Below are 23,175 nucleotides of genomic sequence, written 5' to 3' on the forward strand. Positions count from 1 at the left end.
ATTTTCCTAATTAAGACTTTAACCCAAAACAATAAATAGCCTAAATCTTGGAAGTATAACTGGAACAATAATTAGTTATTTATTTATACTTTTCTGGTTCTCAAAATAGCAAAGTTTGGCCTCCTCATATATTTTCATTTATCTTTGACGTCTGACAGGACAAATCTAACTGGTAATTCAGTCAATCTATAATTTTAATTTTTTGTTGGCATATACACATAATTATTTTAATTGATTAAAGATTGATGAGGGAAGAGGACTTGGCTCAATGGATAGTGCGTCCACCTACCACATGGGAGGTCCACGGTTCAAACCCTGGGCCTCCTTGACCCGTGTGGAGCTGGCCCGTGCGCAGTGCTGATGCGCGCAAGGAGTCCCGTGCCATGCAGGGGTGTCCCCCGCGTAGGGGAGCCCCACGCGCAAGGAGTGCGCCCCATAAGGAGAGCCGCCCAGCGTGAAAGAAAGTGCAGCCTGCCCAGGAATGGCACTACCCACAAGGAGAGCTGACACAACAAGATGATACAACAAAAGATGCTACTGATAAGGATAGAAGCAGCCACAAAAGAACACACAGCAAATGAACACAGAGAGCAGACAACTGGGGGGCGGGGGGGGGGGGGGAGAAGGGGAGAGAAATAAATAAATCTTAAAAAAAAAAAGAAAAAAAAGATTGATGAATATTACTTTACAAAGAGGAAAGCTATATTTCATGGCCTCAAACAGAAATTGTCTATGCTAGTCAAACATTTTGCAGAATGTAAGAGAAAACAGTTCATTTCATTCAGCCATTGGAAAAACTGTTGAAAAAGCAACTCAACAACTTCAGGTCTTACTTATCTTGGGACAATATTATATATATATTTGCGATTCCCTACTTTGTGATCCCCTACTTAAAGGAATAATTGACTATAATCTAGTAAATTCAGATATTTGACCAAATCATTTGAATATTTCAAAAAGAATATATATAGATAACTTCAGGCAATAGCTAACAAATGATATCTTCCAAGATCAGGGTGGCAGACAGACCCTAAGATGACCCCTGGTCACCCTGCCTTCTGGCATCCATGGCCATGTTTAGTCCCATCTCTTAGAATGTATGTGGGCTCTGTGACTTGCTTCTTTTTTTTTTTTAATCTTTTTTTTTTTTTAAGATTTATTTATTCATTTCTCTCCCCTTCCCCCCCCCACCCTGGTTGTCTGTTCTCTGTGTCTATTTGCTGTGTTTTCTTCTTTGTCTGTTTCTGTTGTTGTCAGCAGCATGGGAAACTGTGTTTCTTTTTGTTGCGTCATCTTGTTGTGTCAGTTCTCCATGTGGGCAGTGCCATTCTTAGACAGGCTGCACTTTCTTTCGTGCTGGGCAGCTCTCCTTATGGGGTGCACCCCTTGTGCGTGGGGCTCCCCTACGCGTGGGGACACCCCTGCGTGGCACGGCACTCCTTGCATGCATCAGCACTGTGCATGGGCCAGCTCCACATGGGTCAAGGAGGCCTGGGGTTTGAACCGCGGACCTCCCATGTGGTAGACGGACGCCCTAACCACTGGGCCAAGTCCGCTTCCCTGTGACTTGCTTCTAATGGATAGAATGTGGGAAAGTTGATGGGACGGGACTCTCATGATTACATTACATTATTTAAGGGAAACAGATGTGGCTCAACCTTTAGAGCATCTGCCTACCATATAGGAGGTCCAGGGTTCATTACGCAGGGCCTCCTGGCCCATGTGGTGAGCTGGCCCATGTGCAGTGCTGCTGCTCACAAAGAGTGCCATGCCATGCAGGAATGCCCCTGCGAAGGGGTGTCCCATGTGCAAGGAGTGTTCCCCACAAGGAGAGCCACCCCGCGCATAAAAAACACAACCTGTCCAGGAGTGGTGCCACACAAACACAGAGCTGATGCAGCAAGATGACGCAACAAAAAAGAGAGACACAGATTCCTGGTGCTCCTGAGCATGCAAGCAGACACAGAAGAACACACAGTGAATGGACACAAGAGAGCAGACAACGGTGGGGGGAGGTGGGGAGGGGGATGGGAAGAGAAATAAATAAAAATTTTGAAAATTAAAAAAAAAGACTCCATCTTAGCAAACTGGAACAAGTGATTCTCCTTACTAGATTGATGAAGCAAGCAAGCAGCTACATTAAATTGTCAGAGCACTGTTAGGAAGCTTCTAGGACAGCATTTAGGCAACAGAAGCAAAATGGCCTTAGTCCTACATCCACAAGGAAATGAATTCTGCCAATAACATGAATGAGCTTAGAAATAGATTCTTCTTCAGTCAAGCCTCTGCATGAGAACCCAGCCTGCTGACACCTTGATTTCAGTCTTGTGAAACCCTAAGCATAGGACACAACCTAACTGTGCTCGGACTCCTGAATGATGGAAGCTGTGCATGTGTGTTTATTTTTTTGGAGAAGCTATGGGTTTACAGAAAAATCGTGCATAAAGTTTACTAACACCTTATATAAGTGTGGGGCATCCGTTACAATTCATGAAAGAACATTTTTATAATTGTACTGAGTGCAGTCCATCATTTATAATGGGGTTCACTGTGTTGACAGTCCTAGGTTTTCACAATTTTTTTCTAGTCATATATACAATCTAAAAGTTCCACTTTTAACTGCATCCAAATGTATAATTCAGTGTTGTTGTGTTTACTGTGTTGTGCCGCCATCACCACCATCCATTACCAAAACTTTTCTATCCCAAATAGAAATGGTACCTTTGAAGTTTTAACTCCTTATTTTTTTTCATTATCTTTCAGTATTTCTATTGTTTTTCAATCATATATTTTACTTAACTGGCATACAAATATCTCTCATAGTTTGTTATATGTGCTTTTCATGTATGGAATGTGTCTGTCACAAAAGCTCTATTTGTTACCTTTGTTCCCTCAACTTGCTAGCCTTAGGCATTTTGTTCTCTGAACTCTGTGTGTATACAGATGTGTGTAGTTGAACATACATTTTACCTGTATAGGTTTATGATATAAAATTCAATTTCTATGGTGTTTTTATTTCTATTACCTTCATAAAACATAAGTAAATGACTTGGAAACTCATAGTAAAACTTTTCTCCTGTAGAGCCTTCCTTTCAAAAGAGTGTTCATGCATGTACTTGTGTTTGTGTGTATGTGTATGAAAAAGAAAGAGAGAGAAGCAGGAACCCAAAAGGTTATAATTCAATGGAAAGAGGAATTTTTTCCCCTAGAGCCTTTGCAACTGTAACTCAAACCTAGAAATAAAATCTTCCTCTGAGAAAATTTTTAATGAACAAGATTTGGAGATAGCTGAAGATAGTTTCTCCTCTAAGGTTCAATTTCATTATTTGTCAAATAAGAATAATACTTTCTAGGTAGGGGGGTTTGTGAGTGAAGGTCAATCATACAGCACTTAGCATTATCTCTGATGTTTAATAATAACTAGGTAAACACCACTAGGTGACAGTAGTTTTTAGGAGAGGTGAGGCTGACAAGAACACTTGAAAATTTTCAACTTAAAAATGTTGGAAAGGACTTAGAGGAGGGATAGACATTCGAACAATCATTTGATTTGTACTAATGCTATCAAGATCATATATATATATTTTAAGCTATTGATGCCTCAATATTCAGAGTCAAGAATGGCATGTGCACACGGGGAAAAAGGGTAGTAGTAGCCCAAACCAACAGAGTTTTGTGGTTTGTTTTGTTTTGATTTGTTTTCTTTTCTTTTCTTTTCTTTTTGCTGGATACTGGGTAAATGGATTGGCTGAAAATGACCTCTTGTTGTGACTGAAAATGAATCCAGTTTAAAAATATTTCAGTAGATAAATCCAGTGCTATGGGTAAGAAAATTTCATCCAAATAGATGTGAAATGGTTGACTCTTTCCTAAACTTCTTTTGCTACCATGGATTAAGTTGAATCTTTTACCTTTTTTAGTCCAAAAGACTTAAGTTTCATATAGTTCAACCTCATAGATGCAGCTTTCCTGCTAAATTAAGATATTGAGTAGTGAGTAATCACAAATCCTTAAAAGGGCCTTATTTGAATACAGACCCCTCTTGCCATCTCTTTCTTCTTGAATATGAACTGTGATAACTGTTGAAATACCAGCATGGGTCATCCCAAGGTAGGATGGGAGGACATATGAAATGGTAAAATAAAAAAATTAAGAAAAATTTATTTCCATTACATTTTTAGGGATTCTATAGCAGAGCTTCTGAGTACTTCCAACAAGCTTTTGACACAACACAAGAGCTGATGAACATGCCTCTGATGGACGAAACAAAAGTTCATTATGGAATAGCAAAAGCTCATCAGTTGATGCTGACAGTTAATAATTACATAGAAATTGCAGATTATACCAGCCTTGACCGCCTATTGTCATGGAAGGAGAGTAGAAGTAACATCCCACCCGATCCGCTTTTTGGTAAGGTGTTGGTTTTTAGAAACAGTTTAATTATTATATCATTCTTAATGGTTAAGTAATTCTCCTTGTAAAAGTTTATTCAATCATTGGTGACTTTAATTTTATTGGTAGTTTTAAACTTTTTATTTATTGCAATATAAAGGTTGGATGTGCTTTCATATTTATCTTTCATGTTTAAGGAAAGCAAACATAGCTGTAATGATTTGTTCAACTTGCTAACTCACCAGTCTCATGCTATTTTTTCCAATTATCTTCATATTCAACAGTTTGTACTGATCAGTCATATGGAATGTGAATAAGTATGCATTTTAAAAACTTTAGTGTTGTACCTTATTGACAAGAGCAAGTACCAGTAGATGCTAATTTGTATCACTTAGTTAATTTTCTAATGCTAGTTAATTCTGAAATTTTTTTTGTTCAATCAAATTTGAATATTAATTTAGAAAATGTTTTATAGTCATTGCTCATTATTTACTTTTTCCAACCTACTTTTCAAAATAGCTAATTAAATAAACAAAAGGATGTGATGGTCAGTTTTAACTGTCAATTTGGCTAGGCTGCTGTCTCCAGTTAAGAACTTTAGAATACAATTTTTTTAAGTGCTGCCTATGGTTGATCTTTAGGTCACATAATTAATTTTTGAGAATCAAACTTTTTTAAAGGAAAATATTATAAATGATTTGGAATAACTCAAATGGAATAATGAAGCAAAACTTTTGCAATGTGAAGAAACATTTGATTTGAACTTTTTTTCCTTAGTCCTAAAGATAAAACAACAATCTGTTTTGGCATTTATTCCTCCTCATAGCATAAATCATCATTTAATGTTAAGTTAGGCATGAAGGAATATGACCGTTGAGCCAGCATAATACCACTTACTCTTCACCCATTGGGTCCCTCTTTCCTGTACTTATAAAACAAATAAGAGTCATGAAAATACAATCTGCAAAAACAAAAGGCTTATTGAATTTCAGTGTGCTGAAAATTTATAGTTGACTATTAGCTAACAATTCTTGGATAATATTTGCTTAACAATTTATGTTGGCCTGTTCCCATAGTTCTGTAGTTTGCATTAACAACCCTTTAAGTTCTCTCCTCTACTGCCCAGAATGGCAGAATATAAAATAGAGGAAATATGCTCCATCTACTCGTTCTGATAAAGGTCTTGGTGAAGGATCAGTTGAACTATTAATACTCACATTTTTCAAATTTACCTTGGATAAACTCTACCACTATGATAACTATGGAAAAAAATTTCCTCAAAAAGCTAGTTTCTGATGAGAAGCATGTGTTCATTAGTTGCAATCCTGTTTGGGACCTCTATTTTGCTTTTCTTTACTCTATAAAGTGATTTTACTTTGCTTTTCTCTGTAGTTATTTTATTTTTATACCCTATTTACATTTTGTCCCCTTATTTTTTTGTAATGACTTGCTTTATTCTAAATAACCTAGGAAGCAGGACCAAAAAATAGATTTCCAAATATTATTCAGACAGTAAATCACAGCTACTCATATGGCAGAGAGGGGCAGATTAATTCTTTAAAATGTTATTATTAAATTATATCCCCTTACTGATTCATTTGGTTCAGACTAGAAATCTGTTGATAGATGCTAGTTTGTATCATATACTTACTCTTCTGATAATAATTTTCCAATTTTTTGTTCCACGTGAGTTTGAATATATATTTAGAAAGTATTTTATAGTAATTTCTCTTTATTCCACTTTATTTCCTCTATGTAGTGGTCTTTTTCGTATGAAGAATTAGAATCAAAATAGTCAATTAAAAACAAATAACTCTTGGACTATTGTGATTAGTAATCAAAGAAAATGTGGCATTGGTGTGGAGAAAGTGGCCATGGTGGCTGCTGGGGGTAGGGAATGGGAGGAAGAGATGAGATGTGAAGGTGTTTTCGGGACTTGGAGATGCCCTGGGTGATGCTGTAGGGACAGTTACTGGACATTGTATGTCCTCCCATGGCCCACTGGGTGGACTGTGGGAGAGTGTGGGCTATGGTGTGGACCATTGACCATGAGGTGCAGCGGTGCTCTGAGATGTATTCACCAAATGCAATGAATGACTCATGATGATGGAGGAGATTGTTGTTATGGGGGGAGGAGTGGGGTGAGGGGGATGGGGGGTATATGGGGACCTCATATTTTATGAATGTAATATTAAAAAAATAAATAAAGACAAAAAAATTAAAAAATTAAATTAAAAAAACCAAATAGCTAAAGGGGATGGGATGGTCAGTTTTATGGATGAGCTACATCATTGTAAAAATGAGATACAAGTATTAACAAGAGGTTGTCATACTCCTCCTGGCATGTTTAAAGTGTTTTAGGGAAAACTGCTCTATTTGGAAATAAAACCCATAGCTTATTATCAAACACAGCTTTGCTTACATAAATGTATTTTTACTTCAAAAGGCACCAAAATCTGCTTTAAAAATATGACAAAATTATGCCTGAAATCACAACACGTAATCCTGCTTTCCTCTGCTTAAAATTTGTCATTGGTTTCCCAGACCTGCAAGTCCCAGACAGGCTTCTTGATCTTTTTTGACCACTTCCCTTCCCCCCAACACACACATATGTAACTGGATTTTTTTTAATCCCCCCCTTGTGGCTTTTTGCATGCTTTCTGCTCTTTGTGTCCATTCACTATGTATTCTTCTGTGTCTGTATTTATTTATTTTATTTCCCCTCCCCCCTCAGAGCTTGCTTGCTGTCTGCTCTCTGTGTCCATTCGCTGTGTGCTCTTCTCTGTTCTTGCTTGTCTCCCTCTTTTATTGTGTCACCTTGCTGTGCTTGTGGGCCGGGCAGTTCTCTGCAGTGCCTGCGGGCTGGATGGTACTCTGCAGCAGGTGGGTGAGCCTGCCTTCACAAGGAGGCCCCGGGACACAAACACAGGGCCTCCCATATTGTAGACAGGAGCCCAACTGATTGAGCCGCAGCCGCTTCCCTGTAACTGGATTTTGTCTAGGTTCTTGACTATGCTGCAAGAATAAATTTCAAGAGCATGTCAGGTTAGTTAGGCAGTAATTTATTAAGGAATGGTGAAAAGAGAAATGGAGAAAATGACAGATCATGGGTTCCAGGTAGAGAGGAAGGGGCTGAAGATTGATAAAGTAGGCTGATTTACAGACTACAATTGTCCATTATAGATTATAAATGCCCAGGTTTTACTTGCATGGCAGTCATGGCAGGGGAAAAAATGGCAAGAGCAGGACACAGTAGGCAGGAACAGGTGCACAAACTGGGACAGGGTGAAGGCAAGAGAGCAAGAGAAGGATTTGGCCTTTACACTTGCTTTTGAACCATTAATTATTCTACCCACTAGCTAATGGCAGGGGAGGACACCCAGCTGTTCACTGTTTTGATGGATCACCCCACCAGTCGGTCCTCCAGGAGGGCCTAATGATAATGCCCCTGGAGAATATCTGGGGCTTCTCCTGGCTTCCAGAGGAAATCTTGTTCTGAATTGGATTTCTTGCTAGAGTCTTCCAGCAGCCATTTTAGGAGGTACCAAATGGCATGTGGACTTCTTGTCAGCTTCCAGATCCATCTATTGATTCCCTATCTTACTAGCCGGCTTCATATACACACCCAAAAATCTTGTTACTGCCTTGCTTCCACCTCCAGCTCCATACAGTGAAAGCTCAGCCATCTTGTAAGGTCCTTCTGAAGTTCTGAAACCTTTCTTGATCCCCCCCCACTTGAATCTGGTCTCTTCATTTTTGAATGCCTTTCATTTCTCCCCAGGCACTTTCATTTCTCATGTTCTGTATCATATGATGGCCATTTCCATAATCGCCTTATTGAAAACAGGTCCTGATTCTTGATATTTCCTATAAAAGAAGGCACACTTTCTGACATTTACTATTATGGATAACAAATAAACATATATTGCATTAAAAAGATTTCAGGGTGCAGATGTGGCTCAAGTGATAAGGCCTCCACCCACCATATAGGAGGACCCAGGTTTGATCCCTAGGGCTTCCTGGTGTAAAAGAAGAGAAAACATGGCTGTGCAGTGAGCCAGTGCCCACATGGTGAGCCAAGTGCCCAAATGATGAGCTGAGTGCCCACATAGTGAACCAAGTGCCCATATGAGTGTCCACATGGTGAGCCAAGTGCCCGCATAGCAAGCTGAGTGCCTGCTCAAGTGCCTGCTAGGTGAGCCAAAGGCGTGCATGGTGAACCAGCATCCGTGTGGTGAGACAGTGCCCACATGGCGAGCTGAGTGCCCATGCAGCAAGTGGAGTGCCCACGTGGTAAGCCAGTGCCTGTGCAAGTGAGTCACACAGCAAGATGATGATGCAACAAAAGAGATGAAAGGGAGAATCAAGGTGAAACACAGCAGAGACCAGGAGCTGAGGTGGCACAATAGACAGGTAACCTCTCTCCACATCAGAGGTCCCCAGGATCAAATCCCAGTGAATCCTAGAGGAGAAAGACAAGAAGAGAAGATAAAAAGAGAAATAGATACAGAAGATCACACAGTGAATGGACACAGACAGCAAAAACAGCAGGGCAGAAGAGGGGAAGAGGAGGGGGAGGGGAAGGAAGAAAAGAAAGACTATATAACTTCAACTTTAAAAAAGAAAAAAAGACTTCAAAATAAGTGTGAACAGCTAAGTCATGAAACCAGCTTGCACTAACGACTTTTTAAAACAAAATTCAGTTTCCCTGCCTTCTTGGAAAATATGAATAAAACTGTGATCCGACACTGTATTTTGATTACCTGCCAGTTATCACATGAATGCAGGACAACACTCACCAAATACGATGTTGACAAAATGAAAAATACAAAAATATTATTTGAAAATCTCAGTGGCTTTTATGTTTCCAAATTTCACATTTCTTCTATGGAGAGGCATCTTTAATCTTGCTATGGAGGGGTCTCATGTATTCAGAAAAAAGCAGATCAAACATCTGAAAGATACATTATAAAAGCTGTGCAGTTATCTTCACCTCTGAGACTTCTATCCTCCAAACAAATCATTAGCTCACAGAGCAGGCAATATTCTTTTAAGCAGAGGAGCACAAACTCCTGAGGGAATAGGGCGGTGAGAGCACTCAGGTCTCCAGATAAAATAGAGCAGTGATTCACCAGCAATCATCTCTCATCTTTGTATCTTTCAGAGGGAACAAGGCAAACACAGGCGCTTTCCTCCTATTCTAATACTGTTAGCTATGGGTGGAATGATTTGATATTACTCCTTTGCTTTCCAATATCCAAATAAAAACCAGGCTTTCTTCTCCCAAATTTAGGAATCTAGAAGGAATTCAAATTTATTGCCGTTCAATAAAATTATTCAAGCCTGAAGCAACAGAAATTGGTTGGCTCTGGAAGGCTTAAGGGCCTATGAATTTCTGCTGATTTCTCCAGAATATAGTTTGTTTTCCATACTTGAACTATCATCTCTACAACCAAAGAAAAAATATTTTTTGAAGGAAATCCTAATTCATCTTGCCTTTTGGAGATCATAGATCATAGATTCATGCGTGAAACAGTAATATTGAATGAAACAAAAGCTTTCTTTATTCTAGTTAATAGTAATGTTATTCTAGAAATACAGTTATGGTCATTTAAATGCCAACATTGTTAACATTTCACTGATAAAAATTAAGTCAGTAACATGGTGGTAATGCAGTTCTTTATCACAACCAAATACAAATTATACTTAAAAATCAGGATGCAAACCCTGAGTACAGAAAGAGATGAAAATATTGACTATTTAGTACTTCAAACACTTATTTTCTACAAAATGGCATGGATGAAAGGTTTCCTAGAGTGCAAAAAACTTACCCTATTCTTATGAATCTTTAAATATTCTTAAAGGAAAATAATTAGAAACCATGAATTTGTCTCTTGGTCCTTGATTTAATATTGATTCTTTGTGGAACCAATGGTTTAATGTCAAACCATGATTTCTGACACTGTTCACTACTTGTATTTTTCATTCGTGAGAACCATATTAACAGAACCATTTTTAAGAGCTTTTTTTTTGAAATCATAAATGGGTTTTTCCTGTTTCATTTCTCCCCGAGATGGCTCCCTCATCTGCCTGCTCATTGTCTGCTTGCTGTTTCTGACCTTTGTCTCTGCTCATTGACTCTGCTCATTGTGTCCACTCGTTATCTGCCACTCTTTAGGAGGCACTGGGACCCAAACCTGGGACCTCCCATGTGGGAGGCAGGTGCCTAACTGCTTAAGCCACATCCACTCCCTGCTTGTTTTGTCTGCTCATTTGTCTGTCCATTGCATCAGCTCATTGCATCTGCTCATTTTCTTTAGGAGGCACCAGGAACTGAACCTGGGGCTTCCCATGTGGGAGGTGGGCACCCAGCTGCTTGAGCCACATCTACTCCAACAGAACCATTTTAACAAATGTGAAAAAGTCACATTTAGGAGTCCTCATGTTCTTTAATACTTTGATCACTACTTGGGTTCATTTAAGCCTCCTAATAATAAGGACAAAGCTATGGGATGAACCAAAAAGTATGCCTGCAGGTTTGATACTATCTCATAATTACAGAATAAACCTCTATCTCTAATGATATGTTTAAAAACATGACATATAGGGAAGTGGCTGTGGCTCAATCAATTGGGCTCCCATCTACCATATGGGAGGCCCTGGGTTCATGTCCCAGGGCCTCCTTGTGAAGGAAAGCTGGCCTGCGCCCCGCAGAGAGCTGACGGCCTGCACCCACAGAGAGCTGGCACAGCAAGATGATGCAACAAAGGGAGACGAGCAGACACAGAAGAACACACAGCAAATGGACACAGAGAGCAGACAGTAAAACAAGCTGCAAGTGGGGGGGGATGGAGGAATAAATTTTTAAAAATAAATCTTTTTTTAAAAATGACATGTAAAAAGAAGATTCTGGTAGCAAGGTGTGGCTGAATCAAAGCTCACACTACTGCAACTTTGTGTGACTGGGAGTGCTTACTCAGGAGTCCATTGACTTGGTTCTAACAAAATATCAAGCACTTACTAGTTTTGTGAGTTTTAGCAAAAGATTTTACTTCAAGTCTCTTTAGTTCATTATCTGAGGTTTGAAAGAGATGGTTGATAAGATTCCTTCTGGCACTGACCACAGTTTCTCCAAAGGAGCATCTTTCTAAATAAATATGGTGTTCTGCAACCCTTAAGATTGTAACCTAGAGTTTCATGAGCTTTTTATTTATTGTTTTTCCCAAAAAACACTGGTTTCTATGAGACCCAAAAAACAGGTTTTAAAAACATTTTTTAATATAATAAACAACTGCACAAATGCTGGTTATAAAGATGTGATCCTTCTGCTAGAATTTATAGTAAAGTCCCTAGCTATCTGAAATCATATGCAATTTTACTTTGCCCTGCTCAGCACTGTCGAGGTATCTGAACTTCATGAACTATCTCATATGCAGACTTTCAATCTGCTTTATGTCCTCTCAGCAGTCCCCCACCTATGCCCTTTCTCACAGTGTTTCTTGTGCCTCCAATCCTGAACTTGCCTGATTTGCATGACTCACCAGCTCTCTACTCTTCATTAACCCTTCTCATGCACCTCATTTGCAACTGCTTGCCCTCCTAAATGTAGTACCATTCATATGTCTCCTTTCCATATTCAGAAAATTAGTTAAAATCTTCTTGGGCCTTTTTGAGTTGTATAGATCCATGGAATGTTTGAGTTGCAAGGTAACCACAGAAAACACTTGGTCCTGACTCTATTTTCGAATTTCCTCAGTTCAAGGGAATTAGGCAATATACCAAAAGAAAAAAGATGAAACTATAACTTAGTTCTCTTGAATTCTAGTCCAGGAATCTCCCCATGTACTATACTTTCTTACATATTACTTCATAGTTAGTAAAAACCCTAACATAGAAAATGATTACAATTTGAATTAAAATTTGGATATAAAAATATTTGCAGTAAAAAGAAATAAGTAGGATTTCCACATCTGGACCAGATTTACCCTCCTGCCTTAAACAACTAAAAACAAACAGACAAATATATAAGACAAAGGTTTTCAGAAATTGGACAACACTCAGTGTAGGACAGTGGTTCTTGAAAGTGAGGAAACAAGCTGAGCCAGGCTTGTCCCAGGGTATTGCCTCACAAACGTTCCCAGACTTTAACTTAGGGAGAGCAGCCAAGGCAGAGTCCAGCACACTCCCTGAGGTGAGACTGAATTGGGAGTTCGGGGATGCCAATGTGGCCAGAATTCACAGGGAACAGTCAGAAAGGAATGAGCTGAACAGAGAGAGAGCTCCAGTGACCAGCAGTCATCACTTCAACTGAGTACTGATCAACATGTGTTTGTGAGGAAACTCCCAAAGGCTAGGGAAAGAACCACTCAAAAGGAGCAGGCAGAAAAACCTAAGCTTAAACAGAGTTGGAAAGAGTTGGTATCTCCACCAGCCAGAAGGGAAAAGCTTCATAGCTGATGGAATATTAGATGGATAGCTCATAAGAACATTGCCTCACTAGTGGGGAGAAAAATAGCCCTAGATGAAAAGCTGCATTGGGCCCAACAAACAAAGCTTAAGAGGATATCTCAAAAGGATCGAACCACCTCCACGTAATTTAACTGAACCCCGGAACAAAGCCCAAAAATATTAATTGAATAAAAAATATCTAGCACCTAACAAAGTAAAATTCATAATCTCTGACATCCACTAAAAATTTCCAAACATGCCAAGAAGCAGGAAGATATGATCTATAGTGAGGAGAAAACAAATAGTACCTGACTCAGAAATGGCATGATTAGTAGACAAAGACATAAAACAGTTATTAAACCTATATCCCATATTGTATTAGTCACGCTTCTCTAGGGAAACAAAATCAAGAGTTAGGTCAATAATATGTGATTTTATGAGTCTCTCACATGACTGTGGGGATGCACAAGTTCAGGTTCCACAGGCAGGCTGCAACCAGGGGCTCCAATGAAAGCCCAATGAAGGTTCCTGACGAGTTCTGGAAGATGTTGGCTGTCCAAAGACGAGCTAGGAAATTCTCACTCAATGCTGGAATCACGCTTTTAAGGTAGTCAATTGATTAGATAAAGTGTCACTCATTGCTGATGGCAATCTCCCTGATTGATGTAATTGTAATCAGCTGTCCATGATTTACCACTGCAGTAAAGTCAATGGTGACTAAAGTCCGTAAATGCCCTTGTGTTTCAGGTAGCCCAGTGCTTGCTTGACCAAACAGCTGGGCACAGTTACCTGGCCGAGTTAACATATTAGCCTAACCATTACACCATATTATCAAGGAGGTAGTAGAAAGATTGAACTTCTTACATAAAGTTGAGGAATACATTTTGTAAAGACACACATCAAATTTTTAGAAATGAGATATAAAATGTCCAAGATGAAAAATAAACTGGACAGAATTAGCAGCAGATCAGCCAATGCAGAAGAAAACTTAGTGAACTTGAAAACAAAGCAATAGAAACTATCTAAATGAAATACAAAAGAAAAAAAAACTGAAAAAAGGAGTAGAGCATCAGAGAGTTATGGGACAACTTCAAGAATCTTAATATGTGTGTGATTTCGGGAACCTGAAGAAAAGGGGACAGTGGAGAGAACAGGAAAAAATATTTGAAGAAAATGATTGACCAATATTTTTCCTGAATTTAATAAAAAGAATAAACCCACAGATCCAAGAAGCTCAATGAACCCCAAGCAAAAGAAATATAAAGAAAATTAAACCAAGGCACATTATAATTACTTTACTTAAAATCAACGATAAAGAGAAAAATCCTAAAAACAGCCGAGTATAGGTGGGAGGGAATTAGACACATTACTTAGAGAGGAACAAAGATAATAAAGAGAGAAGAATTTTCCATGAAAACAATGTGAAACAAGATAATTAAGCAACTTATTAAAAGTGCTAAAAGGAAAAAAATGCCAAACACAGATTTCTCTATGCATGGAAAATATCTTTCAAAAACATAGCCAAAATAAAGACTTTTCCAGACATACAAAATGTAAGAGAATTTATAGCTAACACACTACTATAAGATATATTTTTAAAAGTCCTTCAGTCAATAATAATTTGTCTTATTTTTAAAATTGCTATAAAAAGTAATTGACTGCTGGGATTACACCATCCACATGGTGACATAAGATATCACTGGAAAAGCCTCTCAGCAGAATCAACTAATGAAAGGATAAATCCCATTTGCTCAGATCTCTGGAGTATGTTAGAGACTGAAGAAGTCTCCATAAACACTGAATCAAAGAAAAAGAAAGAAAAAAAAGACACCAAAACTGGTAAGAAATTTGTGTTCAAGACCTGCCAGTCTGGACCTCTCCTCCTCACTTAGTACCATTCAGCTTGGAAGTTGCACAGAGCAGCACATTCCAGTTCCCTCCTGCCACAGATGCAGACTTTAGAGGCACTCATAGCAGTGAATTAGAACCCCACACATATCCAAGTATGGGACTATAGAGGCACTCATAGTAATGAATTAGAACCCCACACATATCCAAGTACGGGACTATAGAGGCACTCATAGCAATGAATTAGAACCCCATACATATCCAAGAAGCTAAAAGTGTGACACATACAGATGTCCCCCAGAGAAAAAAGAGACCACAGCAGAACTGTTCACAAGAGGTTCACACATTCAATCCAGGCTCTGTTTGTTGGACCACCAAAATGCAAAATGGACCTTTTGAGATTGACCCATCTGGTTCCCTGGAGCAGGATACATGACAGGGAAGGAAGAAACCAGAGGCAGAAAGCCTCATGTGGAAATTAAAAAAAAAAAAAACAGTGAGGGGGTCTGAATTTTGTAAAACAGGCTGGGCCCCAGAACTGAAATGTATAATGAAAGGGGACACTGAGTGAAGGAGAGAATTTAAGCAAATTATAGGATCTAGGGAGAAAATTTTGCATGGAAACAAACAGAACAGATGAAGATTTCTGGAGAAGGAACAGAGGATAGGAAACTTTCTTCTGGAGATGAAGCAATTGAACACAAATATGCAATCTTTAAAGTTGTACCATATTCCAGGGAAAGAAGCAGGTGCAGAAGAGCTGAGAAAATCTGAACAGTTAAACACATGCTACCCTAAAGGTCCAGAATAAGTTGAACCAGGCATCAAAGGAGAGCCTAAATACAAAGTTAATTAACAATAAAATCCTAGGCAAGAGAAAGAAATTGTCCTTCAGAGTTAACATATCAAAATAATCAGATGCCCAGACATCAGTGAAAAATTACAAGTCATGCTAAAAAACAGGAAGATATGTCTTAGTCAAGAAAACAAATTAAAAATTCAGAGGACATCAAAGAACTTTAAAAAAAAAATCTCCTAAATCAATTCAAGGAGATGAAGGAAAGTATGGATAGAAATAAACTAATGATGTATATAGAGCTAAAAGAGATTAAGAAGACAATGTGTGAGCATAAAGAAGAATCCAAAAGTTTAAAAAGAAACATAGCAAAAATTTCTGGGATGAAATGCACAATAATGGAGATTTTTAAAAAATTACTCAAGAGGCACACAACAGATTTGACCAGCAGAAGAAAGAATCAGCAAACTACAAGATAGGACTATTGAAATCTTAGAGACAGAAGACCAGATAGAGAAAGAATAGAAAAATTGAAGGAAGCAGATTTGGCTCAACTGATAGAGCATCTGCCTACCACATGGGAGGTCCAGGGTTCAAACCTAGGGCCTCCTGACCCTTGTGGTGAGCTGGCCCAAGCACAGTGCTAATGCACCCAAGGAGCGCCATGCCACACAGGGGTGTCACCCCATGTAAGGGAGCCCCATGCACAAAGAGTGCACCCCATAAAGAGAGCTGCCCCATGCAAAAAATGTGCAGCCTGCCCAGGAGTGGCACCATGCACATGGAGAGCTGACGCAGCAAGATGATGCAACAAAAGAGGCACAGATTCCCGGTCCTGCTGACAAGAATACAAGTGGACACAGAAGAACACACAGTGAATGGACACAGAGAGCAGACAATTGGGGTGGAGGGGGGTAAGAAGAGAAATAAATAAAAAATAAATCTAAAAAGAAAAAAGAAAAATTGAGTGGTGTCTCAGAGACTTGAATGACAGTATGAAGAATACAAATATATGTATTGTGGGTGTCTCAGAAGGAGGGAAAATAAGGTAGAAAATATATTTGTGGAAATGGCAAAAATTTCCCAATTCTTATGAAAGATATAAATATTCATGTGCAAGAAGGACAACACATGCAAAATAGAATAAAACCTAATACTTTCTCTAAGACCCATACTAATCAGAACATCAAATGCCAAATATTAAGAGATAATTCTGTAAGCAGCAAGAGAACAGCAATTCATCACATACAAGGGATCCTCAATAAGACAAAGTACTGATTTCTCATCAGAAACTGTGGAAGTAAGAAGGCCATGGTATGATATATTTAAGGTACTGAAAGAGAAAAATTGCCAACCAAAAATGCTTTATCTGACAAAACTGTCCTTTAAAAATGAGGTAAAATATATTCACACTTAAACAGAAACTGAGAGAGTTCATCAACAAAAGACCTGCCGTACAAGTATTTTTAAAGGGCGTTCTGAAGGTTAAAAGGAAAAGACAGGATAGAGTGGCTTGGAGGGGTGTCAATAAGTGAAGATCTTCAGTAAAGGTAACTAAACATGTAAATGCAAAACCCAATAGTACTGTATCCTCAATATATAATTCTACTCTTTAATCCTTATAAGATTTAGAATATAATTACAGGAAAAACTCTTATTTCCTAACAATGAACATACAAAGTATAAAGAGGTAATGTGGGACAAAAGCAAGATAAAAAGGAGAAAAAGAGGGATGTGGGAGCAGAGAGCATGTATGCTATTGAAGCTAAGTTTGTATCTGTATTAGTCAGTCAAACGGGTATTGATGCAAAATACCAGAAATTGATTGGTTTTTATAAAGGGTATTTATTTGGTGTAGGAGCTTACAGATACCAGGCCATAAACTGTAAGTTACTTCCCTCACCAAAGTCTATTTTCATGTGCTGGAGCAAGATAGCTGCTGATGGTTGCAAGGGTTCAGGCTTCCTGGGTTCCTCCTTTCCAGGGTCTTGTTTCTCTCTGGGTTCAAGGTTCCTTTCTTCCTGGGGCTTGCTTCTCTTTCCTCTGGGTGCTTACTTCCCAGGGCTCCATCTTAAGATTTCAGCATCAAACTCCAATATCAAACCTCCAACATCAGAAATCCTCAACTCTGTCCTTTGCCATGTCTTTTATCTGTGAGTCCCCACCCATTGGTGGACTCAATGACCTAATTACATGGCCCAATCAAAGCCTTAATCATAACATAATCATGCCCAGGTACAGACCAGATTACAAACATAATCCAACATCTATTTTTGGAATTCATAACCCTATCAAACTAAAACAGTATCTTTTAAAATTAGGATGTTATAGATGTAGGTTGGATAATACAAACCCCACAGGCACTGCAAAAAGACATCTAAATTTCAAAGAAAGAATAAAACTTTTCTTGTTTTCAGATAACATGATCCCATGCTAAGAAAGTCCCAAAAATACACAACAAAGCTACTAGCACTAATAAACAAATGCAGCAAAGTGGTGGGTACAAGATCAACACATGAAAACCATTGGGGTCTGTGTACACTAGAAATGAGCAGTCTGAAGAGGAAATCAAGAAACACATTACATTTACAATAGCAATGAAAAGAATCAAATATCTAGGAATAAATTTAACCAAGAATGAAAATGATTTATACATGGAAAACTACAAACCTTTTCTAAAAGAAATCAAAGAAGATTTAAATAAATGGAAGGACATTCTATACTCATGGATTGGAAAACTAAATATAGTAAGATATCAATTCTACCCAAAATGATTTACAGATTTCATATAATCTCAATCCAGATCCCAACAGCCTACTCTGCAGAAATTCTTTTGAAAGGGTACAGTACCATGAATATCCAAAAACATTTTGAAAAAGAATGAAGTTGGAGGACACAAACCTCCTTCTAACTTTAAAACTTATTGCAATGCTACAGTGGTCAACACACATGGTACTGGCCCAGGATAGATAAATGGACCAATGGAATCAAATTGAGAGTTCAGAAATAGACCCTCACAACTTTGACCAATTGAATTTTAACCAGGCTGCCATGTCCACTCAATTGGGAAAGAATAGTTTATTCAACAAATGGATCTGGGATAATTGGATATGTATATGCAGAAGAATGAAAGAAGACCCCTATTTCATATCATATACAAAAATTAACAAAAAATAGCTAAATATAAGAACCAGGACTATAAAACTCCTAGAAGAAAACATAGGGAAACATCTTTAGGTAAGAAATGGTAAGAAATGGTTTTTTAGACTTTATACCCAAAGCGCAAGCAACAAAGGAGAAAATAGATAAAAGGGACCTCATCAAAATTAATTTGTTCATCAAAGGACTTTATTACAAATGTGAAAAAGACAACCTAATCAATGGAAGGAAATATTTGGAAACCACATATCCTATAAGGGTTTAATATCCAGAATATTTAAGGAAATCCTATAACTCAACAAAGAAAAGACAACCTGATTAAAACATGAGCTGAAGACTTGAATAGACATTTCTCCAAAGAAAATATGCAAATGGCTAAAAAGCACATGAAAAGATGCTCAACATCACCAGGTATTATGGAAATGCAAAAAATTACAAGTGTTGGAGAGAATGTGGAGACAAAGGAACCCTCATTCATTGCTGATGGGAATGTAAAATGGTGCAGCCACTGTGGGAGGCAGTTTGGCAGGTCCTCAGTAAGTTAAACATAGAATTACCATATAACCTAGCAATCCCACTACTAGGTACATACTCAAAAGATTGGAAAGCTGGGACTTAAACAGATATTTGCCCACTAATATTCATAGCATTATTAGTCACAACTGCCAAAAGATGGAAGCAACCTAAGCATCCATCAATGGATGAATGGATAAAGAAAATGTGATATATACATATTAATACAAAATAGTATTATTCGGTATTTTAAAATAGTATTATTCATCCATGTTGTCTCAATTCATGTGACAACATGGAAGAACCTTGAAGACTTCATATTGGGTGAAATAAACCAGATTAAAAAGGACAAATATTGTATGATCTTAATGATATGAGATAATTAGAATAGGCAAACTCAGAGTCAGAATCTAGAAAATAGGTTTCCAGAAGCTGGGTTAGGGGTAGAGAATGAGGAGTTAATTCTTATATTGTACAGATTTTCTGTTTGGGTTGATTGTAAAGTTTGGTAATGCATGGTGGTCATGGTGGAACAATATTGTAAATGTAATTAACAGCACTGAATTACACGTGTGAATGTGGTTAAAAGGGAAATTTCATTTTGTATATATGTTACTAGAATAAAAATTAAAAGGAAAAACATAGGCCAATATAACCCAGTGAACTCTATTTAAACAATGTAGTTAACCCTACAATTATAAAAATGTTCTATCATGAATTATAGCAAGCGTAACAACATTAATACAAGTTGTTAATAATAGAGTAGTATATGGAAACTCTATATTTTTTATATTTTATAAATGATATTTCCATAAACCCACAACTTCTCTAACAGAAATGTATTAATTAAAAAGTGGCCTCTTCATATAAATGTCTTCAAATGTTCATGGGGCATTGTTATGGTGAATGGAGATTGACACAATAACCAAAAGAAAATTAATTCTCATCCTGGTTAGCTTTGCCACATTCTCTAATGGAACAGCAAGAATCCCCCAAGCACAGAGGCAATGGCTAGTGAAGAATGATGGTCCATTAACAGGTCCTTGATATTGATGACTGCACTTATGGAACTTTACTATTGAAATTGAAACTTAGCCTAGTATTATAGAGTGCCTTGGTGTTACCTCCTGAGAGTCTCCTTGTTGCTCAAATGTGGCCTCTGTCTAAGCCAAAATCAGCATATAAATTCAATGACTTCCCCCCAGCGTGGGACTTGACTCCCAGGGATGAGCCTCCCTGGCACGAAGGGATTACTACCAAGCACCAACTAGCAATGCAGCTGGAAAAAGACCTTAACCAAAAATGGGGGAAAAGTAAAGACAAATGAGTTCATATGACTAAGAGACTTCAAAGTAAGTCAGGAGGTCATTCCAGAGTTTACACTTATGCACATCTCAACAGGATCTCATTGATTGCCAAATTAGACACTACTCTAAACAGCAGGGCTTCTGAAGGCTCTGGAGACACCCAGGTACTATGGTCAGGGTAGATAGCTCATGACTTTGGTGCCTTGCTATTGGGCCCTATTTTGGGGTTTGTGCTCCCCAGTGTGACATAATTGGACTCACTTGTGGTTTACCTACACATGGTTCTTCTGTCCTTTCTATTTGAACCTATAGTTGGTGCTGGAGTTGGTAAATGTGCATGCAAGAGACTTGAATCTTTGGGCTAACCACATGCCAGCTGGGCCCTGAGCCTCAAAAGAGTTGCAACACCTACTCTACAGTTCATTGGACTCACCCAGGACAACTAACATGGAGGTGATGATGGACAACCACCATTCCAAGATGCTGAGAAAGTCTTCAACTGCAAGCAAGAGCATCCCATCCAGTCACCATATGGGATTGAAGCCCTCTCTCAATTAGAGGTGGAGTGGGCATCACCATCCCAGAATCCTCAGGATTAGGGAATGAACTATGGACTAGAGTGGACTCACTGGTATTCTGTTATAGATTTATTGTGATTCTAGCAATGGAAGAACTTGTATCTTTGAGGTGTAGGTAGTGGCCCCTGGAGGTTCTGAGGTCAGGGAGAGGGAAAACAGGTATAATACAGGGGCATTTTTGGAATTTGGGAGTTGTCCTGAATGACATTTCAACAACAGATACAGGCCATTATTTATCTTGCCATAACCTACAGAATTGTGCAGGAGAGAGTGTCAAGTACAATGTAAACTATAATCCATGCTTAGTGGCAATGCTCCAAAATGTGTTCATCAGTTGCAATGAATGTACCACACTAATGAAGGATGTTGTTAATGCAGGTAAATGTCGCCAGTGTGGGGAGCAGGACATATGGGAATTGCCTATATTTTTTTTGTAACATTTATGTAATCTAAATTTTTTTAATTAAACAAAATTTTTAAAGTGACTTCTTAAAGCTAAAGTAATAATAAAGTAATATGGGGTTCATAACAAATATGGAAGTAAAATGTATGACAACAATCACACAAAGTCTGGGAGGGAAGAAATAGATGTATCTTGTAATGTTCTTATCCTACAGGTGAAATGATGAACTATTTATTGAAGATAAACTGATAAGCTAATGATGAATCCTATAAGCCCTAAAGCAACCACTAAGAACAAACAGGTATAGCTAGAAAAAAAAAAAGATAAAATGGAATTATAAAAAAATACTCAGTTCAAAAGAAGGCAAGAAAAAAAGAAAAATGGGAACAATAATAAATGGAATAAATAGAAAACAAAATCAAACCCAATGTATCGATAATCATGTTAAATATAAATCAAATGGAGAAATCTAGGTCTATAGAGACACTTTCAGTTTCAATTGGGCATACCAGTTGAACTATGGGGACTTCTGTAGCTCAGTATTGAATTGAATTTCTTCAGTATTCACCCCATAATGCTCTTCTTTGGGAACCCCTGTTTTAACAGCTATACTTTCATCATCTAGCAGTAGGTCCCTTTAAAAGAGATTTTTTAAAGTTTCCATATTTCTCTCTCTCCCTCTCTCTCTCTCCACCATATTGGAAAATCTTTTCTTGGCTTGGGGTAGGAAATCTATTTTTATCCTGGGAATCTTCTGACCCCAAATTATCACAGGCTTCTGCAAACAGTCTTTAGTGTAGACTTTGTAGTGTTTGATGGCTTCCTTGCTGTCTGCTATGAGAAATTGTTTCAAGCTTTTCATACGTATCCTTGACTCTGGATCTGAAATCAGCTATTTCTCCAAGGAACACTAATGAAAGTAAATTTTGAAAAATCAAAAGTAATTCCTAAAAATCTAAAATAAAATAAAGACTAATGATCCTAATATGCATCCAGTTGGTGGTCTAATCATACAGAAAGGAAATCTTCCAAGTGGCTTTTAAACAGAATTTTGACTGTACATCCCTAGTGGTCTCTATCCTATTTCAAAAAATGTTAAAAAGAAAAGAAAACTAAGTTGTTTTGAGAAGTCCTATTATTGGTGTTGATATTGGTATTATTATTCTGAGAATATTATGTGTGGATTGTGGAATATATTAAATAGATCATTGTTTGATGCACTAATTTCATTCCTAGCATCCTTGGGAACTGGTATTCTTAGTGTTGGACATATTTTCTCATTTGTAAATTGAAGGGGGTGGGCATTAGACTGTATGATATCTGAATTCCTCTCTGATTCCTTAAAGCTATGATTCTCAGGTTTCTGAGAGAATTTTTATGCTTTTAAATTACATTTTATTATCATTGAATTTAAGGAAATCTTGAAAACCAGAAGGATTAAAGCATCATTGGCTCCAATATGATTTGTAGTAAATTCCATGTAAATAACTACAATGTTTTTATTGTGATATTGCAAACTTACCAATATCAGGTAGTAAAAAGCAAAAAGAATAAAGATTTAAAAGAGGAACTATTAAATAATCTAAACACAATAAAATTCCTTATCATACTCTACAATACCACTTCTTTAAAGGCTTTTTAGGTACATAAACTAAAGTAAAGAACTAAGACAAATCCAAAATAGATAAGGCTGTTAATCTGGAAAAGACATTTTCCAATGATGGGAGTCTT

At 37.8% G+C, this 23,175-nt stretch overlaps 1 protein-coding gene across 4 annotated transcripts in view; it reads left to right on the plus strand.

The window, feature by feature from the left end:
• Positions 1 to 23,175, plus strand: part of TTC29 (tetratricopeptide repeat domain 29) — a 271,916-nt gene that overhangs the window by 135,296 nt on the left and 113,445 nt on the right. For all 4 annotated transcript variants that reach the window (XM_058284999.2, XM_058284958.1, XM_058285030.1 and 1 more), the window contains one exon: positions 4,182 to 4,410. In XM_058284999.2, the coding sequence (XP_058140982.1) occupies positions 4,182 to 4,410 (229 nt within the window). The remainder of the gene's footprint in view (positions 1 to 4,181; positions 4,411 to 23,175) is intronic.

Source organism: Dasypus novemcinctus, chromosome 1 (genome assembly GCF_030445035.2).
Source record: "Dasypus novemcinctus isolate mDasNov1 chromosome 1, mDasNov1.1.hap2, whole genome shotgun sequence".
Taxonomy (NCBI): Eukaryota; Metazoa; Chordata; class Mammalia; order Cingulata; family Dasypodidae; genus Dasypus; species Dasypus novemcinctus.